Here is a 24,098-nt window from a genome sequence, read left to right on the forward strand (position 1 = left end):
ATAGCAAGACCTGGTATCCACAAAAAAAAATAAAAATAAAAATTAGCTAGGCATGGTGGTGCATACCTATAGTCCAAGCTACTTAAGAGGCTGAGGAAAGAAGATCCCTTGAGCCCAGGAGTTCTAGATTACAGTAAGCTATCATGAGGCCACTGCATTCCAGCCTGGGCCACAGAGAAAGACTTTTGTCTAAAAAAAAAAAAAAAAAAAGTTGTTTTATTAGTATATGCTGAAGTAAAATGGTCAGGTTTCATTGTTAACTCCTTTTAGACCAGAGACCACTTCGAAAATGTGAGGAAATTATAAGACTCTCTCCCTCAAAAGAGATTAACTTCTTCATGTTCTTCCAGGGAAATTCACTGAAAGACATGGGAGGCTTGCCCACAGACATAAGGTTACGTTTACAAACTCCTCCTAGGACTTACTAACAGGATTTCTCTTTGGACTTTTGTCTGCCAGCCAGTAGGCTGCTTCTACTTTCCTTCCACTTTATTGTAATTTAACGTATGTCCTCCACTCTGAAGCCTTAAATGTCAATTCCAACTCCTTCTTCCCTCCCACCTTTCCCTGTGCTCCAATATATAAAACAAAAATAATGGATTCAAATATTACTGCCTTCAAATCCTGGTTCCATCACTTTCTAAATAACATCACCCTGGCCAAGTATTACCTCTTTGAGAAAGCTATATTTTCCTTATAAGCCCTGTGAGGTATGATTCTTTCTCACAAGAACCTACCACCTGATTAGAACTGTCAACTCATTCTCATTTCTCTCTTCCTCCTCGGATTATAAACTCCTCGAAGGCAGAGGAGTTTTTTATTTCATTCCTTATTATTTCATTCCTTATTTCACCACTTCTTATCACATTTCTGCTTTTAAAACCATAAGAGTTGCTTAATTAAACATAATTTTATAATAGAGGTCAAAATTTTGTTCTAGCCTCCATCATTAATGTTCTCATCTACGTTTCCTCACAGCTTTTTCATATTTCACCTACAGATAAAAATCACAGAATCATAAATAACTTTGTTAGTGGTTTAAGGCCTTCTCAAATTATTTACAAGAATATCTTGTAATAGAGACTTCTAGTTAAAAATGAATACTCTGCAGGGGTCCTCAAAGTGTGGCCCGCGGGCCACATGAGACGGTGTGATTGTATTTGTTCCCGTTTTGTTTTTTTACTTCAAAATAAGATATGTGCAGTGTGCATAGGAATTTGTTCATAGTTTTTTTTTCAACTATAGTCTGGCCCTCCAACGGTCTGAGGGACAGTGAATTGGCCCCCTGTTTAAAAAGTTTGAGGACGCCTGCTCTCTATAGCTTATTTAATATATATTAATTAGTGGAGTCTATAATTTTCCTTAATACAGACAGGCAGTTTTGACAATCTAACTCTTATTTGCTTTTATGTATAATATTACTAAACCATTAAAGTTCAAATGTCACCAACAGTTACACAGCTATACTCTGTTCACTGCCCAGGATTGCTGCTTTTTAGAAAGGGCATTGTCAAGATGCTGCAAGTAACATTATCAAACTAATAATGATAATAAAACAGTATTAGCTAAAGAAGCTTGTTTGGGGATGAGGTAAAATATCAAATACTTAGTATATGATTGATTATACATATTATACATTCCCTGATTCAATAAACTTTCGGTACAGAATCTCAGTCAGACCTGAAATTAAGCCTCTCACCTGTGCTTTCAATTAAGTTGTTAAAAATAACTGTAATATAAGCACTTTCACTTTTCAAATTTCAACAATTTTACTATTTTTACTTGTGCATTTTTTTTTTTTTGTAGAGACAGAGTCTCACCTTATCGCCCTCGGTAGAGTGCTGTGGCGTCACACAGCTCACAGCAACCTCCAAATCCTTGGGCTTAGGCGATTCTCTTGCCTCAGCCTCCCGAGTAGCTGGGACTACAGGCGCCTGCCACAACGCCCGGCTATTTTTTTGTTTTTGTTGCAGTTTGGCCGGGGCTGGGTTTGAACCCGCTACCCTCGGCATATGGGGCCAGTGCCCTACCCGCTGAGCCACAGGCGCCGCCCTAATTTTACTATTTTTAATCCATACAAAGGATAGACTATGGGGTGGGGACAACGGAAGTTATATTAGTGCTAGGGTGTTGACTCTTTATAAATAACTAAAACCCTTTATTTTAGTGTACAGTTTTCTAATATCAACTATTTGGTTCTTATTTTATAATATAAATACAAATACTTAAGCACGTGGAAGAATGTTTCTTAACTGATTAAAAGTAGATTACAAGAACTTCAGCAGAATTTCAACACATATATGACAAATAATTGGAGAATTTTTAATTTTTAATTTCATATAATTTCAAGCAGACATGTTGCTTTATGGACTTCATAGTCATGTCTTCAAAGTAGTGAAATTCAGCCACAGCTGTTATTGTCTGCCATTTTTATTATAATATCTGGAGAAAAAATAAAAATAGGTTATTTCACTTAGGTATCTAATAGTTATTAATAACCAGGACTGTGGTCTCAAGAAAGTAGGACACACTAGTTTCATCCTGTCCAGATTTAAGATACAAATCTCAGAGGCCACAAAAAAAATGAACAGCTAGCTCACCCCTTCTTGGACATTCTCAGGACAGTCTATTTGGAGACAAAGGATACCACTCAGTAACATTTCACTCGAAAGCCTAGCAAAGACTGCTGTAGTAGTCACCACTGGGCTTTTAACCCCCGCCTTGAGAATCAGTCAAGGTGGGCTTCTCATCCCTGTCCTCAGCCACCACCCAAGCAAAAGCCCCTCATATTCTCCCGACCATGCTTTCTTTGCATTCTCCTACTCTTTTGCAGCTAAACCCAGGTTCTTCCCAAATACAAGATTCAGGGGCCCTTCCCCGCAATGTCTCAGATCCACAGTAGAACCAGCTTTATCTATTTAACATTGCTACTTTCTACACTTCATCCCTTTGCCTAATCAGCCTATATCACTGGCTCTGAAATTTTGTTGTACCCTAGACTAGAATTACCTGAGATTTTTTAAGATGTTGATATCTAGATCATACTCCATACCAATTAGATCAGAATCTTTGTGTGGGTACCCAAACATAAGACAACTAGGAAGGTATGAGGTACATCTAAGTTTGAGAACCAGAGACCTATTTCTTTACTGTTTGAAGTGGAATCCATGGTCCAGTAATGTTAGCATCACCTAAAAGATCATTAGAAACATTCTAAATCCACTAAATGAAAATTTCCATTTTAACAAGATCCTCAAGCAATTCACAAGTACATTAAAGTTTAAGAAGTGCTGGCTATACTACCCTCCTCTACTTCTTGTCTTTATTGACCTCAGACACTGTAGTTCAACTCATTAATGACTTTGGAAATTGGTCCACAGTCATCCTCCCCACATAAACTTTTGGGTAACATTCCAAGTGGATAATTAACACACCCAGCTATCTAGTCTCACCTCTAACTTCATATACATGTCTAGGGCCATGACTTATATTTTCCCTTGACATTACTAGAATGCATCATTTCTGAAACTTTACAATAATAGAGACTTGGGAGTCATTTTCTAAATATCCTTCTTTCTCACTACTCTAATCGAATACTGAGGCAGTCACTAAAACCTGCCAACTATACCAACAGAAATTTTTAGTTTAGACTGGTTCTCAAACTACAGAACTCCTGAAATCAGATCACTGAGGCAATGACCTTGGAATCTACATTATTTGTAAATTATTCTGGTGATGTGAGCACCACACTTTGAGATACACTAGCTCAGATCCTTATTTTCTCAACTTTGTTCATCAGAACTTTCGCAAAACTCCTACCTGCCTTTTCTGCTACATAGTCATTTCTCTCCAAATCATCTCCATACTTGTTGCCATAATGATCAAATAAAAAGCAAACTTGACCAAGATAAAGATTTATCCTGGCAAAGAAGGCTCTCCCCTATCTGCTCCTAATTACTACTTAAACCTCTGTTCTCAGAGAGTTCAATCTAATCTTCTCCAGCGAAATATAACTAATGTCAGTTCCTTACATGGGGATAATTTAAACCTCTCATTTTATGCTAGCTACACTCATAGTTGGGTGTGTTAATTATCCACTTGGAATGTTACCCAAAAGTTTATGTGGAGAGGATGACTGTGGACCGGTTTCCAAAGTCATTAATGAGTTGAACTGCAGTGTCTGAGGTCAATAAAGACAACAAGGAGAAGTAGAAGAGGGTAGTATAGCCAGAGCTTCTTAAGATACTCATGCTGAGGTCTTCATATCATCCTGAAGAGGGTCCCAAATACAACCCTATTGAAGCACATAAACTCCATTGCACTCATTTTATGTATCTGACTTCTATAAGATGACAAACTTCATCAAGACAATAACTATGTTTTTATTAATATCACCAGCAACTAAATATATATAACACGTGATATCAGGACTCAATAAATGTTTGCTAAATGAGTGAACAAACCAACTAAAAAACTTCATCTTTAATTATATGGCATTAAACCAATAGGCTTAAAAGACTTCCATGATGGGGTGGCTGGTGTCTGTGAGTCAAAGGAGTAGGGTGCCGGCCCCATATACCAGAGGTGGTGGGTTCAAACCCGGCCCCGGCCAAAAACTGCGAAAAAAAAGAAAAGACTTCCATGATGTCAAACTAGTTTGATTTCTTTTTCCCTAATGAACTTAACTAGCACACTTCATCTCTGTATTTATATTAGATCAATGTGTCTGTGTTGGGGTGGTACCTGTGGCTCAGTGGGTAGGGTGCTGGCCCCATATGCCAAGGGTGGCGGGTTTGAACCCATCTCCGGCCAAACTGCAACAAAAAGTAACCAGGCATTGTGGCAGGCACCTGTAGTCCCAATAACTTGGGAGGCTGAGGCAAGAGAATCGCCTAAGCCCAAGAGTTGCTGTGAGCTGTGATGCCCCAGTACTCTACCGAGGGCGATAAAGTAAGACTCTGTCTCTAAAAAAAAAAAAGTGTCTGTATCAAAGACTATACATACTTACCTAATATATTCTTTATACGAGATGACATAACCAAATTTAGCATCAATACAATAACCACTCAACATATTTTACACTTCTTGCAATTTAATAAAAACCAAGAGACAATTTTCAATAGGGAAATATAGTATGTTAGACTTGACGAATTAACCTAACCTAGCAAATAAGTAATTGTTACATAATGAGTGACTAATATGTCAGATGCTTTATATAGATTATCTCTAATCCTCACAATTCTTTGGTTGTTGAACTTCTAAGATAATAAGAACTACTACTTACCAATTTTACAGATAAGAAGCTAAAATTCAGCCATTTTAAGGAATTTGCTTATGTGACAGAGTTACAATTTGAATGTATGTGATTGCTACTACCACATCTCAGATACTTGAATGGATCTGTTTCTACCTCATTTGTCATGTATTAGTGTGATATTTCTGCCTGTAATTATAATCTACAAATTCAAACTTCTCACTAAAGAAAACATACATATAAAATTAAAGGCTGTTATTCTACTATTAGCTTGATATATGAATTTATAACACATATTTCTTCTGGAGCTCAAAATAAAATAGAAATTTTAAAATATTACTATAAGGATAGCTATAAGTTTTGTCTGACTTTTCAGAAAACATCATTATATTAGAAATCTTTCCTGACACCTCAAAACAAAGTTAAAAGTGTCCCGTCCTGGGTTCCTATAATGCCTATCCTAGCTTTGATTCTGTAATAGGCTGTGCGAACTTGGGCAAGTCACTTAATCTGGCCAGATCATTTTTATCTGTAAAATGAACAAAATAGACTAATAATATGGTTCTCAAATGTTGGTGCTTCTTAGAATCACCTTGAGAGTTCACCAAATTGCAGATTCCTATGCCATATCTCTAGAAATTATAGTTTAGTTACAGTTTTTCTAGTCCAGGTGGTCAGAGGACCACAAATTGAGAAACCTTGAACAAGATGTTTCTAAAGCAGCGGTTCTCAACTGTATTAAAGGGCTGTGGCATTAGGAAGATTGAGAACCACTGTTCTAAGCTTCCTCTATCTGGCTGTCACTATCCCAAACTACCCACACCACCACCTCCATCACATGTCTTTGGTTCACTTTCACCCCTTTTCCTCTTTAATGAGCACAACACCAGCTATTAATGAACAAACAACATACTGAACATAGTCCTGGACGATCAAAAGTGAGACTAAGCCTGTAGCCCTGATTAGATTACTGCCAAACTAGCTAAAACTTTAAATGCCAGGACTAAAAATAGGATGATTCATGTTTAAAATAACATGGTCACTAGTTAGCTTCGAGCTTTGCTATTTTTACTAAAGGAAAAAGAGAAGTGGCCAGAGGTTGAAAGGGGATTAAATGAAAAGGCTGCAGTTACCGTGAGAGCCCAGAAAAAGGCCAGGAGGTGGCACCATTAGTTCAACCATTAGTTAAACATTAAGGGGAGCAGGAGCTCTGTGAATTAAACTAAACACTAAAAACTCTGGTCTGAACATTCAAAAGAACTTCCCAGACACATTTTTGTTTCAATTTGTTGCAGACTTAAATACAGAATTTTAACAATATCTGATATTATAAACTAAGATGACAGGCCAACATACCAAATTAATTTATTTTTATTTTTTAGTTGAAATAAACACAAATAAAAGTATATATGTTTTTGATGGATTTTAACAAATGTAATACACCCACGTAACCAGTACCAAGATAATGAAACAGAATGATATCAGCACCTTAGAATTCCCCATCATAATCCCAGTTAATACCCCAATTCCAATGAGGGCATCCATTGCAGTGATTTCCATTACAATTTAGTTTTGCCTATTTTGTACTACATATAAATAATATTAAGTGTGTTCGGTACCTTATGTTATATTCATCAATATGTACATAACTATGTAAACTTAACAGTTGGATGTAACTATTTATCATTGATTCTCACTGCCAAGTAGCACTCAAATGAAAATATACCATAGTGTATCAATTTTAGTTGATGAATAATGGATAGTTTCCAGTTTGGGGCCATCATGAACAGTGCTGTTTTAAATATTCTAATATGTATATGTGTGTATACACACACACACAATATATCAAACATATACTCATTCAAATTAAGTATATTCCTAGGAGTGGAATTGCTGGGTATCCAGGGGTCTGTGAAGTTTCTACAGTTCTAGTGGTATCAGAGACATCTCCACTAAGGTGAAGGATGATTTATCTGTTCCCCTCCTACAACCAAAAAGGAGGCACAATGCCTAGTGGGCCTTTTTGGATTTGGAAATCAAAATATTCCTCATTTGTGTGTTGGCACTTCATCCCATTTACTAAATGACCTAAAAAGCTGCTGGATTTGAAGCAAAACAAAAGAAAGCTCTGCAACAAGTCCAGGCTTCTGTGCAAGATGCTCTGACACTTGCACCTTCTGGATCTAGTGGATCCAATGGTGCTTGTAGCAGATAGAGATGTGCCTTTCACAGGCCCTCTAGGTGAATCGCAAAACCTTAAGATTTTGGAGCAAAACCTTGCCATCCTCTTAGGGTAACTACTCTTTTTGAGAAATAGTTTTTGACCTATTACTGGGCTTTAGTAGAAACTACACTTAACCATGGGCCACTACATCACCACATAACCTGAGAAGCCCATCATAAACTGTGTGTCGTCTGACCCACCAAGTCAAAGTTGGTATGAAGAGGAGCACTCCATTATCAAATTGAAGTGGTGGATACAAGTTGGGGTTCAAGCAGTCTCTGAAGCTGCAAGTAACTGAGGAAGTGTGGCCCAAGTGACTATGGCCTCATCTCTTGCTTTTTTCTCCCTTCCTGCACTTATGATGACATGAAGAGTTATCTACAATCAGCTGACTGAGGAAGAGGAAGTTCTACAATCCTGCACATTACCTTTTTTCTCCCTTCCTGCACTTACGATGACATGAAGAGTTATCTACAATCAGCTGACTGAGGAAGAGGAAGCTCAAGAGTTGGTTACAAATGATTCTCCATGATATACAAGCACCACTTCAAAGTGGACAGTTAGAGAGTTAGAGCACTTACATCTCCATCCTGGAACATTCCTGAAGGAGACAGGTGAAAAGAAATCTTCCCAAAGGGCAGAACTCTAAATATGCAACTCTAAATATGTTTGCTTTGTTGAAAGGAGAAATGGCAAGATGTTCAATTATATATCAACATCTATAATTGTTGACTTTAAATAAAAGAAATTATCCTTGATAATATGGGTAGGCTTCATCCCATCAGATGAAATGTCTTAACAGCAAAACTGATGTTTCTCTGAAGAAAAAGAAACCTTCTTGTGGACTGAATCATTAGCTCCTACTCAAGAGTTTCCAACATCCTAGCCTGGCATATAGTTTTCAGACTTGTCCAACTAGACCCCACAATTGTTAAGTCAATTCCTTGAAAAAAAAATCTCTTATTATGTACACATATGTGTATACGAGTGTATACAAATATATATATGTATACTCATGGGTGCATGTATATGTATACATACACATATATATCCTATTGGCTCTTTTTTTTTCTTGATATAGGCATCTACTATTTTCTACTGCTATACTAATGTTAACAAAATAAAAGTTAGAATGAGCCCATTATGTGGTCTTTGTCCTTGAAAAATTCATAATTTAAGGAATACAAAAAGTCAATATTATAAATTAGATCAAGTGTCAGTATATTATTGTAATGCTTAATTTAGGTATCAATTTGAATGGGTTAAAGGATACCCAGAAAGCTGGTAAAACATTTCTGGTTGTATTTGTGTCTGTGAGGATGTTTCTAGAAGATACTGGCATTTGAATGAGTGGACTGAATAAGGAAGATCTGCCCTCACCCAAAGTGGACAGGCCCTCACCATCCAATTGGTTGAGGGCCCATATAGAACAGACAGAAGAAAGGAAAATTTATTCTCTCTTGTGGAGCTGGGACCCCATCTTCTCCTGCCCTTAAACAGGACTCTGGGACTTGTGCCAGCAGGTCCCCAGGTTCTCAGACTCAGATTTAGCTATGCCATTGGCTTCTCTGGTTCTCCAGCTTGCTGATAGCATGTCATGGAACTTTTCAGTCCCCCTAACCACATGAAGCAATTCCTATAATAAATCTCCTCTAATATATCTGTATTTATCTATCTATATCCTATTGGTTCTGTTTCTTTGAAGAACTCTACCAGTATAATGTCCAATGAGTAGTACTGACTTAAGTATTCAAGAAACTTATTAATAAACAGTGATCTCTATGGACTTAAAGAATGCTCAGGGTAGGCACTGTGTAGGAAATGAGAACAAGGGTCAAGAGTGGACAGCTTGGTTGAACTGAAGTTACAAATCCATTAAATTTCAATTATTTCATTGGCTGCTTACTTATAACATGTTCCAAAATTCCACTGAGTAATTACACATTCTTCCTGAAATGCAATGAAGGTAATACAAAAACAAAAAAATTAACTTATAGTTTAGAAAGCTTGAAAGATTGAATTTCTCTCCACATCTTCAAGTGGTATGATCTTTGAAAAACTCCATACTACTATAAGCTTCAAGAGTCTTAGCATGTAAAATGGGGACAATATTACACAACCTTTCTGCCCTAAAGTCATAGTAAGAAATAAATGAAATAGAATAAGGTCCTTATCATGGTACCTTTCACAGAGGAAGTGTTCAATCAGTGTTAGATGAATGCAAAATCATCTCCATAGTTTTAAAAATAATGCTACTAAAAATGAAAGTCAAACAACACTAAAGTGCAAATAAGAGGAAGTACCCTAGATACATACATATTACCCTAGATACATACATACATATCAAATCAACGTTATAAGGTAATTTTTCAGAAATTAGTTTTTGTCTTTAAAAAAATTATTTTACTCGGATTCTGAAATCAGACCAGACTTTTACATTTTTACCATTTCTACTTTGTGTAAGAACACTCAGAATATAATTTATAAATGAATATCCTTTATATATAAGAAATTTACCATGGAAAAATATTTTATACCATCTGAAAAGTATGTTCTGTATTCATACTGTGATACCTTGAGGAATATCTTTAGAAGGAGAATATTTCTTCTTCTTTACAATAACACCTTTACTTTTCACTGGTCTAGTTCCCGGTGATGCTCTAATAATACAACATATTTCTGATGTATTTGAAGGCAACTGAAAAGCGAAAAAAAAGCAGATACTGCACAATTATTCCAATACAAAAACTGTATTTGTATATTGACTTATTTCAAATGCAAATGGTCTCAATATCCATATTTCATAGATATTAACAGCAAGCATTTGTTAAATGCTTACTCACTCCAGACACTGTTTTTTGTTTTTGTTTTTGAGACAGAGTTTCACTTTATTGCCCTGGATAGAGTGCCTTGGTGGCATCCTAGCTCACAGCAACCTCAAACTCTTGGGCTCAAGCAATTCTCTTGTCTCAGCCTCCTGAGTAGCTGGAACTACAGGCACCCACCACAACACCCAGCTATTTTTAAAGATGAGGTCTCTCTTAGGCTGGTCTCCAACCTGTAAGCTCAGGCTATCCACCCACCTTGGCCTCCCAGAGTGCCAGGATTATAGACGTGAGCCACGTGAGCCCAGCCCCAGACACTAACTGGTTTTAAAACATTTGCTCATTTAATTCTCACAGGAACTAAGCAAGTCAGATTATTTTATCCACATTTTAAAAATGTGGAAACTTAGTTTCAGAAAGATTGCATAATTTACTTAAAGATAAAGACAAGCAATGGTAGAGTTGAAATTTAAACACTTTGAAGTGGGAGAGAAAATTTGCATGATTTATTGAGTTAAAATAAAAATTTAAATTTAATCGAGTCAAACACTAGATTCCTTGGTTTCTCAGCTCAGGTAATTTTGACAATTTCTCATCAAACATATAGTGTCTAGAATAAAGAAATACCATCTCTTTCAGAAGTGATGTATCTTGTTTCTTGAACTCAGAAGTGGAGATATATATTTGTCAGGGGCTCCTCCCATTTTAAATAAAGTCTACCTGGAAACCTCTTCTATTGTAAAATTTATATTATTCTCTGTGGTGGACAATAACTATTTTCCTGTCCAGCATTCATTTTTCCATTCTTCTGGTACTAAACAGTATTAGAGTTTTCTTGGTAGAATCCACCCACTCTATCAGCCTGCACCACCCCTTCATTATAGATCAGATAAGAGATGATAATACTGGCTTGGCACCTGTAGCTCAAGTGGCTAAGACACCAGCCACATACACTGGGCTAGCGGGTTCGAATCCAGCCCAGACCTGCCAAACAATGACAACTATAACCAAAAGAAATGGCTGGGCATTGTGGCGGGCACATGTAGTCCCAGCTACTTGGGAGGCTGACACAAGAGGATCACTTAAGCCCAAGAGTTGGAGGTTGCTGCGAGCTGTGACAGCACAGCACTCTACCCAGGGCAATAGCTTGAAACTCTGTCTGAAAAAAAAAAAAGTTGATAATATTTCTGAACACCATCATAACCACAAGATCCAGCCTAGTCAATCAACACATTCCCTTGATCTTGGATACAGAAACTCAGAGGCAAAAAAAAAAAAAAATAGGATAGTCGCAGAACAAAATACATTTCACTCAAAATAAATTTCCTCCTAAAATTTCCTATAACATACAAAAAGAAGTGCTATACTCATGAGAAGGAAAGTGACCACGTGTAATATATAAAACAATGGATTTAAGCCCCTAGAATATTAGATATTGGACTGCCAAATCAGAATAAATGAGTAATATATGAAATACTTAAAGAATTAACAATTGAAATCTCAAGGATGAAAAGCAGATTTGAAAAAAGAAATAACCAGAAGTTCTTCAAATGAAAAATAAAACTGTTGAAATAAAAATTTCAATGAAATGCCTTAAGAACTAGAATAGATATAGATGAACAGAGAATTACTAAAGAAATTAACCAGACTTTAATAAATAAGTGAAAAATATTAAAGAGACGTTGAAAGATATGGAAGACAGAATGAGGCCTCACATATGCCATTTATCGGTAAAAATAAAACAGATAAGAAATTTCCCATATTAATGAAAAATATGAACCCATGATTCAAGAAGCCTTATCCCAAGCAAAATTAGAATTAAAAAAGAATTAGAAATAAAAATAATGATCCATTTATGTACACATTTCAGTAAAATTATAGAACATCCAAAATAAGGAAACTTTAGAAAGCCAGAAAGAAAAGATTTATTGTGTCAGTCCCCAAGACCCCCACCCACACCCCAGCTCATAATTTGCTAGAAAGATTCACAAGATTCAGAAAAGCTGTTACACTCATGGTTACAGTCTGTTACAGCAACAGAATATATATTAAGATCAACAGAAGGAAAAGGCACATAGGGCCAAGTCTAGGAGGACAAACTTCCATTTGTCTTGTTTGGTATAGTCACATGGATAACACTTAATTCTCTCATGTGCAAAGTGGAAGCTTAGTGAGCCTTGACATCAAGGTTCCTATTTGGGGTCAGTCACACAGGTGTGCAGTACCTGCATAACTGACCTCAGCTCCTCAGACCTCAGTCCCCAGGTCAAACTGACACAAGGTGGGCCAAAGTCTCAGGCATCAAAAATAGGTATTTACCATGAATCACACTGTTAGCATAAATTATATGACATGATCCAAGATCCCAGATCCCATACAAAGACAGTCTATCTGGCAGAATGCTCAAAAGGCTCAGAGATATCTCCCAGAGCCTGGCCAAAGAACAGTCCTGAGGACCACGGGACTGTATAAGCCTGTTGAGTTAACCCTTTCCCACATACATGTAACTTATAAGGAAATGACAATTAGATAACAGGAGAGTTGCAAATGAAACATTTAAGTCAGAAGACAATGGAATGATACCATCAAAAAGCAGAGAGAAAATGACTGCCAATTTAAAATATAGACTAAGAAAAACTATCTTTCAAGAATGAGGGAAAATTAAAGGCATTTTTAAAACCTGAAGCAATCTATCGACAAAGACTGTCACTAAAGAAACTAAAAAATGAACTTCAAAAGAAGAAAAATGACTGGGGAAGAGGCAAGATGGCTGACTGAAGCCAACTTTCAGCAGAGGCTCCCATCCAGAAAGAGAAATAATGGCCAGAAACAACCCAATAAAGCAGAAGATTGGGAGCTGAGCTGAGAGAGAGGATGGATAGGTCCACATCATCCCTGCTGAGGCAAGCTGGGACTCCAAGGAAACAAATTTCAGGTACAAAACCCATTCCAAAGAGTATGGGAATCCTTCCCCTCTCCCCCCATGAAAGCAGCTTGAGGCAAGTAGAGAACAGAGAACCTTTTGTTTCACCAAAGGGGAGAGAATGACTGAGGGCAGGGACTCCCTCCACAGAGAGATAACCACCCTTGCCAGGGCCAAAAGTTGATCTAATATTCTCCCTATATTCCTGAACTCCCAATCCACTCCTGCCCCCTCTCTTGGTGGTCTGGAAGACTACCCCCTGTGTTTGGCAGGTTTTTGCTAGGGCAGGGCATCTCATGAGCTCTGGGGCAGTTGTGCTTCAAACTATAACTAAAAGAGGTGGGGAGTCGCAAGGGGACAGAGACTTGCTCCATGTTGGAAAGAGCATAGCGTGGGACCCATGCCACTGACGACTGGGGACTGTGGGGTGCCACCAGCACCCCACCTGCTTTTGCTACCTGCAGAGCACTGCCCAAAGGCTCCCTGGCTCCCCACCCAGCTCCTGTGACCCATGACCTGCGGCCAGCAGCCCCCACGGCTCCGACAACCCAGGTGGACAACGTCTGCCTGGCTCCTTCAACTGGTCCAGCCCATGGCCAGCAACTCCCGCCTGGCTCCTGCAACCCATGGAACCCACAGCTGGTGACTCCCACATGGCTCCTGCGACCTGCAGCCATGACTCCCGCCCAGCTCCTGCAACCCTTACGGCCCATGGCAGGAGACTCCACCCTCCAGCTCCTGAGACCTATGGCTGGTGACTCCTGCCCGGCTCCTGAGACCCATGGCTGTCAGCCAGCGACTCCCACCTAGCTCCTGTGACCCATGGCTCTGAAGCCAGTGGCTCCTGCAACCTACACACAGCAGTGCCCCAGACCGGTGGCTCCACCCTCAGCAGTGGCAGTGCCGTCACTGATAGTGGTGGCAGCTCCACAGTCCCTCCCACTGGGGACAGATTTGTGAGAGAAACCTCCCCAATCCTGTGGAAAACAGGTGGTGGGTGGGGGAACATGACTTGACCTGCAGGGGTTCCAGAGGTGGAGGGTGGCCAAGGCAGAGGCATGGTCTCTGCAGGAGAGAACCACACTCCTCCACAGTAACCCCTGACTAGGCACAGATGCAGGTGAAATACTCCCTAGTTTCTAATGATCACCAGAGGGAATCAGGCCTAAACTAGTCCCACCAGCAGGTCGCACAGTGAGATGGCAGGTTGGGGAAACATTGTCTTCTCTTTGACTTAGGTGCAAATCTTTGGTGTACTTGACTATTAGAGAAAGCTGGGATGCAGCCCTATGGGGTAACCAGTGACTGGGGATGCAAAATGAGAAAAGAGGCCCAGCCCCCCTGGAATAATTTACTTTGTGGGCCTTTCTGACTCCTCAGACCAACAGAGCGAGTCACATTTGAGCTTCCAGTGGACACCTCCAAAACCTCCAAGATGAAGAAAAATGGAGAACAAAGACAGATCATTCCCTGAGAGAGTTATGGGACCACTCCAAAAAAGCCTTATTGGAGTTCCTGAAGGTGATGAGAATGATCTAAAAGGCACAGATGCTCTACTCCAAGAGATTTTTAGAGGAAAACTATACAAACATGGCAACGGATACTGAAATTCAGATAGCAGACAGTTTCAGAATCCCAGCACCACTCAATCCAAATAAGAATCCCCTAAACACATTGTAATTAACTTCACCAAAGTTAATATGAAAGAGAAAATCCACAAGCAGCCAGATATAAGAAAACCATAACCTACAAGAGGAAGAATATTAGAATGACTGCAGATCTTTCTGCTGAAACTTTTCAAGCCAGAAGAGGAGGGTCATTAACCTTGAATTTCCTAAAACACAACAACTTTCAGCCCAGGATCCTGTATCCAGCTAAACTGAGTTTCATTTATGATGGAGAAATCAAATACCTTAATGACATTCACATGTTGAAGAAATTTGCCACAATTCAATCAGATTTTCAAGATATTCTCTCACCCATCCTCCCTAATGACCACCACAATATACTACCACCAAAGTAAACTCACTCAGAAATTATTGATCAAAACCCAACTTCCACAGTGGTGAAAGGATTAAAAACGTCCACTGGTCTTTCAAAAAACTTGAAATCCAAAATACTACCAGGCTTATCAAAACTCTCAAAGTGAATGGCTTAAATTGTCTGCTAAAGAGGCACAGGTTGGCTGACTGGATACAAAAACTCAGGCCAGATGTCTTATGCATTCAAGAATCGCATCTTATCTTAAAGGATAAATATAGACTCAGAGTGAAGGGATGGATAACTATAATCCAGGCAAATGGAAAACAGAAAAAAGCAGTGGTTGCAATTTTATTTGCAGATACATTAGGCTTTAAACCAGCAAAAGTAAGGAAAGACAGGGATAGTCACGTCATATTTGTAAGGGAAACACTCAACATGATGAGATATCAATTATTAATATTTACGTGCCCAACCAAAATGCTCCTCAATTTATAGGCAAAACCCTAACAGATATCAACAATTTGATATCTTCCAGCACCATAACAGTTGGAGATTTAAACACCCATTTGGCAATGTTGGATAGATTCTCTAAGAAGGAAACTAAGAAAAGAAACTCTGGACGTAAACTTCACCATACAACAATTGAATTTAATAGACATCTACAGAACATTTCATCTGAACTAAATACACATTCTTCTCATCAGCCCATGGAACATCCTCAAAAATTGATCACATCTTAGGTCACAAGGCTAACCTCAGCAAATTTATAAGAATAGAAATTGTTCCTTGTATTTTCTCAGATCATCCAAAATAAAAGTCGAACTCACCAATACCAGGAATCTGCATACTCATACAAAGACATGGAAACTAAATAACCTTATGCTGAAATATAGCTGGATCAAAAGGAGATTAAGAAGGAAGTTGCCAAGTTTTTATAACAGAATGATAAGTAATATACAAATTATCAGAACCTCTGGGATACTGCAAAGGTAATCCTAAGAGGGAAATTTATAGCCTTGCAAGCCTTTCTTAAGAGAACAGAAAGACCCTCCCACCTCTGGAAGAGCTGTGCCAGGACGTGATCAGCACCCTCCCACCTACAGGACAGCAGCACCAGTACCCGTGATTGGCACCCACAGGGACCTCCGGAAGAGCTGCGCCAGGACCTCTGATCGGCACCTTCCCACCTCCAGAAGAGCTGCGCCGGGACCCATGATCTGCACCCTCCCGGAACCCAGTAAGAACTGTGCCGGGACCTGCTACCCCACCCGCCGGGCCACCCCACAGCCGGACCAGGAACTCAGAAAGCCACACAACACCACATGCTCCCTCCTGTGCCCTCCCTGCCTCCACACTGCCCACTTGTCTGGCCAGGGACACTGGTAGCCACGCGCCCTCCGGAGCCCTCACTACCTCTGTGTGGAGCACTTCTCCTAACTAGAGACTGCTGGAGCCTTCGGCCGTCTGTACCAAATTCACTGGGAGCCAGGCAATCCAAGAACCATGTGCACCACCCCAGCCGTGTTCCTGGATCCGGGGGCATCACACTTAGGAGCTGCTCCCACAACCAGAACTCCCTGGCTGGGGCAGCCACAGAAGAGACACACAGGGTCACTCCCTACAAAGATCCTGCAAGGATACAGTGATCCCACTGGGGTCTAATCTCGGGAAACACCACTCCAACTCTGAGGATAGCCAGAGGCAATGGTGAAAAACAATCATGAGCTGAAATCAAAGGAAAAACTCTGGCAATATGAATAATTAGAGTAGATCAAGTCCCCCAAGGAAAAATGGAGCAGACACAGCACAAGATCCCATGCACAAACAAATAGCTGAGATGTCTGAAATCTGGATAGCAAATGAGATTGAATTAGAATTCCAAGCAGTAACACAAGGGTGTCTCAAGAATTCAACAAATTTAAAGACCAAAGGACCAATGATTTTGACACATTGAGACAAGAAGTTACAGCCCTCAAAGATCTTAGAAACACAGTAGAATCCCTCAGTAACAATGGATCAAGCAGAAGAAAGGATTTCTGACATTGAAGACAAAGCTTTTGAATGCTCCCAAACTCTCAGAGAGGAAGAAAAATGGAAAGCAAAAACAAATCACTCCCTCACAGAGCTCTGGGATAATAATAATAATAAAAAATATTCATCTTATAGGAATCCCTGAAAGTGATGAAGTGGCTTCACACGGCACAGAGTCTCTTCTCCATGAGATTATGAAAGAGAACTTTCCAGACATGCCAAGAGATTCTCATTTTCAGATAGCTGACAGTTTCAGAACTCCAGCACGACTCAACCCAAATAAGACATCACCCACACACATCATAATCAATTTCACTAAAGTTAATATGAAGGAGAAAATTCTGAAAGCAGCCAGACAAAAGAAAACCATCACCTACAAGGGGAAGAATACTAGAATAACTGCAGATCTCAATGCTGAACATTTCAAGCTAGAAGAGGATGGTCGACTTTTAATCTCCTAAAACAAAATAACTTTCAACCCAGGATCCTGTACCCAGCTAAACTGAGTTTCATTTATGACAGAGAAATTAAATATTTCAATGACATTCACAAGTTAAAGAAATTTGCCATAACTAAACCAGCTCTCCAGGATATTCTCGGACCTATCCTCCATAAAGACCAGCGTAAACCTCCACCACAAAAGTAAACCCACCCAGAAAATTTTGATCAAATTCCAACTTCCACAATCGCAAAAGGATTAAAAATGTCCACTGGACCCTCGAAAGGCTTATCAATATTCTCAATTAATGTGAATGGTTTAAATTGTCCTCTAAAGAGGCACAGATTGGCTGACTGCATACAAAAACTGAAGCCAGATATCTGCTGCATACAAGAATTGCATCTTACATTAAAAGACAAATATAGACTCAAGGTGAAGGGATGGTCATCTGTACTCCAGGCAAATGGAAAGCAGAAAAAAGCAAGTGTTGCAATCTTATTTGCAGATGCAATAGGCTTTAAACCAACGAAAATAAGGAAGGATAAGGACGGACACTTCATATTTGTTAAAGGTAATACTCAATATGAGATTTTAATTATTAATATTTATGCACCCAACCAGAACACACCTCAATGTATAAGAGAAACTCTAACAGACATGAGCAACTTGATTTCCTCCAGTTCCATAGTAGTTGGAGATTTTAACACCGTTTTACCAGTGCTGCTTAGAGCCTCCAAAAAGAAGCTAAGCAAAGAAATCTTAGATTTAAACTTCAACTTAACCATTCAATATCTGGACTTAACAGACATCTACAGAACATTTCAACCCAACAAAACTGAATACATATTCTTCCCATCAGCCCACGGAACATACTCCAAATCAACTACATCCTGGGCCACAAATCTAACCTCAGCAAATTTAAAAAAAAAATAGAAATTATTCCATCTACTCAGACCATCATGGAATAAAAGTTGAACTCAATAACAACAGGAATCTGCATACCCATACAAAAACACGGAAACTAAATAACCTTATGTTGAAGGATAGATGGGTTATAGGCAAGATTGAGAAGGAAATCACCAAGTTTTTAGAACAAAACCACAATCAAGACACGAATTACCAGAACCTCTGGGATACTGCAAAGGCAGTCCTAAGAGGGAAATTTATAGCACTGCAAGCCTTCCTCAAGAAAACGGATAGAGAGGAAGTTAATAATTTAATGGGACATCTCAAGCAACTGGAGAAGGAAGGCCGTTCCAAGCCCAAAACCAGCAGAAGAGAAGAAATAACCAAAATCAGAGCAGAATTAAATGAAATTGAAAAAAAAAAGAATTATACAACAGATCAATAAATCCAAAAGTTGGTTTTCTGAAAACATCAATAAAATAGATAAACCTTTGGCCAACCTAACCAGGAAATAAAAGAGTAAAAATCTCCAATTTCGTCAATCAGAAATAGGAAAGATGAAATAACAACAGACCCTCAGAAATTCAAAAAATCCTTAATGAATATTACAAGAAACTTTACTCTCAGAAATATGAAAATATGAAAGAAATCGACCAATACTTGGAAGTACGCCACCTACAAAGACTTAGCCAGAACGAAGTGGAAACGTTGACCAGGCCTATATCAAGTTCTGAAATAGCATCAACTATACAAAATCTCCCTAAAAAGAAAAGCCCAAGACCAGATGGCTTTATGTCAGAATTCTACCAAACCTTTAAAGAAGAACTAGTACCTATATTACTAGACCTCTTTCAAAATATAGAAAAACAAGGAATACTACCCAACACATTCTACGAAGCAAACATCACCTTGATCCCTAAACCAGGGAAAGACCCAACAAGAAAAGAAAATGATAGAGCAATATCACTAACGAGTATTGACACTAAAATACTCAATAAGATCCTAACAAACAGAATCCAACAACACGTCAAAAAAATTATACAACACGACCAAGTGGGATTTATCCCAGGGTCTCAAGGCTGGTTCAATATACGTAAATCTATAAATGTAATTCAGCACATAAACAAACCAAAAATTAAAGACCATATGATTCTCTAAATTGATGCAGAAAAAGCTTTTGATAATATTCAGCATCCCTTCATGATCAGAACTCTTAAGAAAATTGGTATAGAAGGGACATTTTTTAAACTGATAGAGGCAATCTACAGCAAACCCACAGCCAATATTGTATTGAATAGAGTAAATTGAAAGCATTTCCACTTAGATCAGGAACCAGGCAAGGTTGCCCATTGTCTCCATTGCTCTTTAACATTGTAATGGAAGTTTTTCCTAATTGAAATCTTTTCCTAATTGCAATCTTTCCATTGCAATTAGGAAAGAAAAGGCGATCAAGGGTATCCACATAGGGTCAGAAGAGATAAAACTTTCACTCTTCCCGGATGACATGATCGTATATCTGGAAAACACTAGGGATTCTACTACAAAACTTTTAGAAGTGATCAAGGAATACAGCAATGTCTCAGGCTACGAAATCAACACCCATAAATCTGTAGCCTTTATGTATACCAAGAACAACCAAGCCGAAAAAACAGTCAAGGTCTCTATTCCTTTCACTGTAGTACCAAAGAAGATGAAATATTTGGGAGTTTATCTAACAAAGGATGTGAAAGATCTCTATAAAGAGAACTATGAAACTTTACGAAAAGAAATAGCTGAAGATGTTAACAAATGAAAAAAAAACAAAACATGCTCATGGCTCGGAAGAATCAACATTGTTAAAATGTCTGTACTACCCAAAGCAATATATAATTTTAATGCAATTCCTATCAAAGCTCCATTGTCATGTTTTAAACATCTTCAAAAAATAATACTTCGTTTTATATGGAATCAGAAAAAAACTCAAATAGCCAAAACATTACTCAGAAATAAAAACAAAGCAGGAGGAATCACGCTACCAGACCTGAGACTGTACTATAAATCCATAGTGATCAAAACAGCATAGTACTGGCACAAAAACCGAGAAACAGATGTGTGGAACAGAATAGAGAACCAAGAGATGAATCCAGCTACTTACCGTTATTTGATCTTTGACAAGCCAATTAAAAACATTCAGTAAGGAAAAGATTCCCTATTTAACAAATGGTGCTCGGTGAACTGGCTGGCGATCTGTAAAAGACTGAAGCTGGACCCACACCTATCACCATTAACTACGATAGACTCTCACTGGATAAAAGCTTTAAACTTAAGACATGAAACTATAAAAATACTTGAAGAAAGTGCAGGGAAAACTCTTGAAGGAATCAGCCTGGGTGAATATATTGTGAGGAGGACTCCCCAGGCAATTGAAGCAGTATCAAGAATACACTACTGGGACCTGATCAAACTAAAAAGCTTCTACACAGCCAAGAACATAGTAAGTAAAGCAAGCAGACAGCCCTCAGAATGGGAGAAAATATTCACAGATTATACCTCCGATAAAGGTTTGATAACCAGAATCCACAGAGAACTCAAATGTATTAGCAAGAAAAGAACAAGTGATCCAATCTCAGGGTGGGCAAAGGACTTGAAGAGAAACTCCTTTAAAGAAGACAGACGCACGATCTACAGACACTTGAAAAAAAGCTCATCATCCTTAATCATCAGAGAAATGCAAATCAAAACTACTTTGAGGTATCACCTAACACCAGTAAGAGTAGCCCACATAACAAAACCCCAAAACCAGAGATGTTGGTGTGGATGCAGAGAAAAGGGCACACTTCGACACTGCTGGTGGGAATGCACACTAATACGTTCCTTCTGGAAGGATGTTTGGAGAATACTTAGAGATCTAAAAATAGACCTGCCATTCGATCCTATAATTCCTTTACTAGGTATATACCCAGAAGACTAAAAATCAGAATATAACAAAGACATCTGTACCAGAATGTTTATGGCCTCCCAATTCATAATTGCTAAGTCATGGAAGAAGCCCAATTGTCCATTGAGCCATGAATGGACTATCCAATTGTGGCACATGTATACCATGGAATATTATGCTGCCTTAATGAAAGGTGGAGAGTTTACCTCTTTCATGTTTACATGGATGGAGCTGGAACATATTCTTCTTAGCAAAGTATCTCAAGAATGGAAGAAAAAGTATCCAATGTACTCAGCCCTACTATGAAGCTAATTTATACCTTTCATATGAAGGCTGTAACCCAACTATGCAGAAGAATATGGGAAAGGGCAAGAGAGGGGTTAGGGAGGGGAGATGTCATAGTGGAGGAAGTGTAATGGGTGGAGCCACACCTACAGTGCATTTTAGAATGGGTACAGGCGAAACCTACTAAATGCAAAATAAAATGTCTACATACAATAACTAAGAAAATGCCATGAAGGCTACACTGAACATTTTAATGAGAATGTTTCAGACTGTATATGAAACCAGCACATTGTACCCCTTGATTGCGCAAATGTACACAGCTATGATTTAACAATAAAAAAATAAAATAAAAAACCTTGAAAAAAAACCAAATAGGAAATGACTATTATTGTCTTTTCTTACTTTGATTGGTTTAAAGCCTATTGTATCTGCAAATAAAGTTGCAACACCTGCTTTTTTCTGATTTCTATTTGCCTGAATTATAGATAACCACCCCTTCACCCTGAGTCTATTTTATTTTTTAAGGTATGGTGAGATTTTCGAATAGCAGATTTCTGGCCTGGGTTTTTGTATTTAGTCAGCCAACCTGTGTTTCTTTAGAGGACAATTTAAGCCATTCACATTAATTGAGACTAATGATAAACCCGACAGAGTTTTGGGTATCGAATTTTTCGAAAGTCCCACGGACATCTGTAATCCTTTTGTTACTATGGAATTTGGAATTAGATCAAAAGTTTCTGAGTGATTTTATTTTGGTCGTGGAGGATTGTGTTGTTCATTATGGAGGATAGGTCTGAGAATTTCCTGAAGAGCTGGTTTAGTTATAGCAAATTTCTTCAACATGTGAATGTCATTAAAGAATTTAATTTCTCCATCATAGATGAAACTCAGTTTAGCTGGATACAGGATCCTGGGTTGAAAGTTATTCTGTTTAAGGAGATTAAAGGTTGATGACCTCCCTTTTCTAGCTTGAAAGGCTTCAGTGGAGAGTTCTGCAGTCATTCTAACGTTCTTCACCTTGTATGTAATGGTTTTCTTACATCTTACAGCTTTCAGAATTTTCTCCTTCATATTAACTTTAGTGAAATTAATTGTAATGTGTCTATGAGAATTTTTATTCGGGTTGAGTCATACTGGTGTTCTGAAACTGTCTGCTATCTGAATTTCAGAATCTCTGGGCATGTCTGGAAAATTCTCTTTAATTATTTCTTTGTGTGTGTGTGTGTGTGGTTTTTGGCCGGGGCTGGATTTGAACCCACCACCTCTGGCATATGAGACTGGTGCCCTAATCCTTGAGCCACAGGTGCCACCCTCTCTAATTATTTCATGAAGCAAAGCATCTGTATCCTTTGCAGCAACCTCCTCACTTTCAGGTATTCCTATGAGGCGAATATTAGACCTCTTCGAATTATCCCAGAGCTCTCTGAGAGAATGATTCGTTTTTTTCCTCCACTTTTTTTCCTCTTTGAGTGTTTGGGAGTGTTCAAAAGCTTGGTCTTCAATATCGGAGATCCTTTCTTCTGCCTGCTCCATTCACTTACTGAGGGATTCTACTGTATTTTTTAGATCTTTGAGAGCTGCAAATTCTTGCTTTAATGTGTCAAAATCGTTGGTCATTTTGTCTTTAAATTCGTTAAATTCTTGAGACATCTTTTGAATTTCTGCTTTAAATTCTAATTTCATCATTTCCTCCATTTTGTTGATCCTATTTGCTATCCAAATTCTGAACTCGGTTTCTGACATCTCAGCCATTTGTTTGTGAATAGGATCTTGTGCTGTATCTGCTTTATCATTTCTTGGGGCAGTTGATCAACTCTGATTGTTCATGTTGCCAAAGTTTTTCCGCTGATTCCGCCTCATGATTGTTTTTCACTGTTGACTAGGTGGTCTGGTAAGGTGAGATTGGATTGGGATTTCCTGGGGTTGTGGTTAACCAGCCCTTTGTTAAGGATCTGGGACTGATGACTGCAGCTTTTTCCCCTTTAGCTTTGCAAAGGACCTGTACAGTATTACAGTCTGAGGCTGGGGAAATCTGCTTGGTCTGGTGGTGTTAGATGGATCAGTGTTGTATTCACCTGGTTCTTGTCCGATCCTGGTGGATCACTGACTATGGTGAAGTCTTAGCTGTGAAGAAATACAAGCAATTAAGAAACCCCACCTCCCAAGACAACAACTGGAATGGATAAATCGACCCTCCCTGTTGCTACACAACCAGGGTATCACCCTAGAGGGTCCTGGGGTGATTGTCCCAAGTTAGTTGTTCTGAGCCAATTGACCCTGTCAGTACGAACTCCCAGGTGGGAGAGTTTGA

The 24,098-nt window shown here is 38.7% G+C and overlaps 1 protein-coding gene across 1 annotated transcript in view; it reads right to left on the minus strand.

Moving 5' to 3' along the window:
* Positions 1 to 2,156: 2,156 nt before the first annotated feature.
* Positions 2,157 to 24,098, minus strand: part of MEIKIN (meiotic kinetochore factor) — a 157,187-nt gene continuing 135,245 nt past the window's right edge. Inside the window, exons 12-13 of the mRNA XM_053567411.1 lie at positions 10,053 to 10,176; positions 2,157 to 2,442 (exon numbers count right to left, since the gene is read on the minus strand). Of these exons, the coding sequence (XP_053423386.1) occupies positions 2,402 to 2,442; positions 10,053 to 10,176 (165 nt within the window). The 3' untranslated portion in view covers positions 2,157 to 2,401. The remainder of the gene's footprint in view (positions 2,443 to 10,052; positions 10,177 to 24,098) is intronic.

This window comes from Nycticebus coucang, chromosome 17 (genome assembly GCF_027406575.1).
Source record: "Nycticebus coucang isolate mNycCou1 chromosome 17, mNycCou1.pri, whole genome shotgun sequence".
Lineage (NCBI taxonomy): Eukaryota > Metazoa > Chordata > Mammalia > Primates > Lorisidae > Nycticebus > Nycticebus coucang.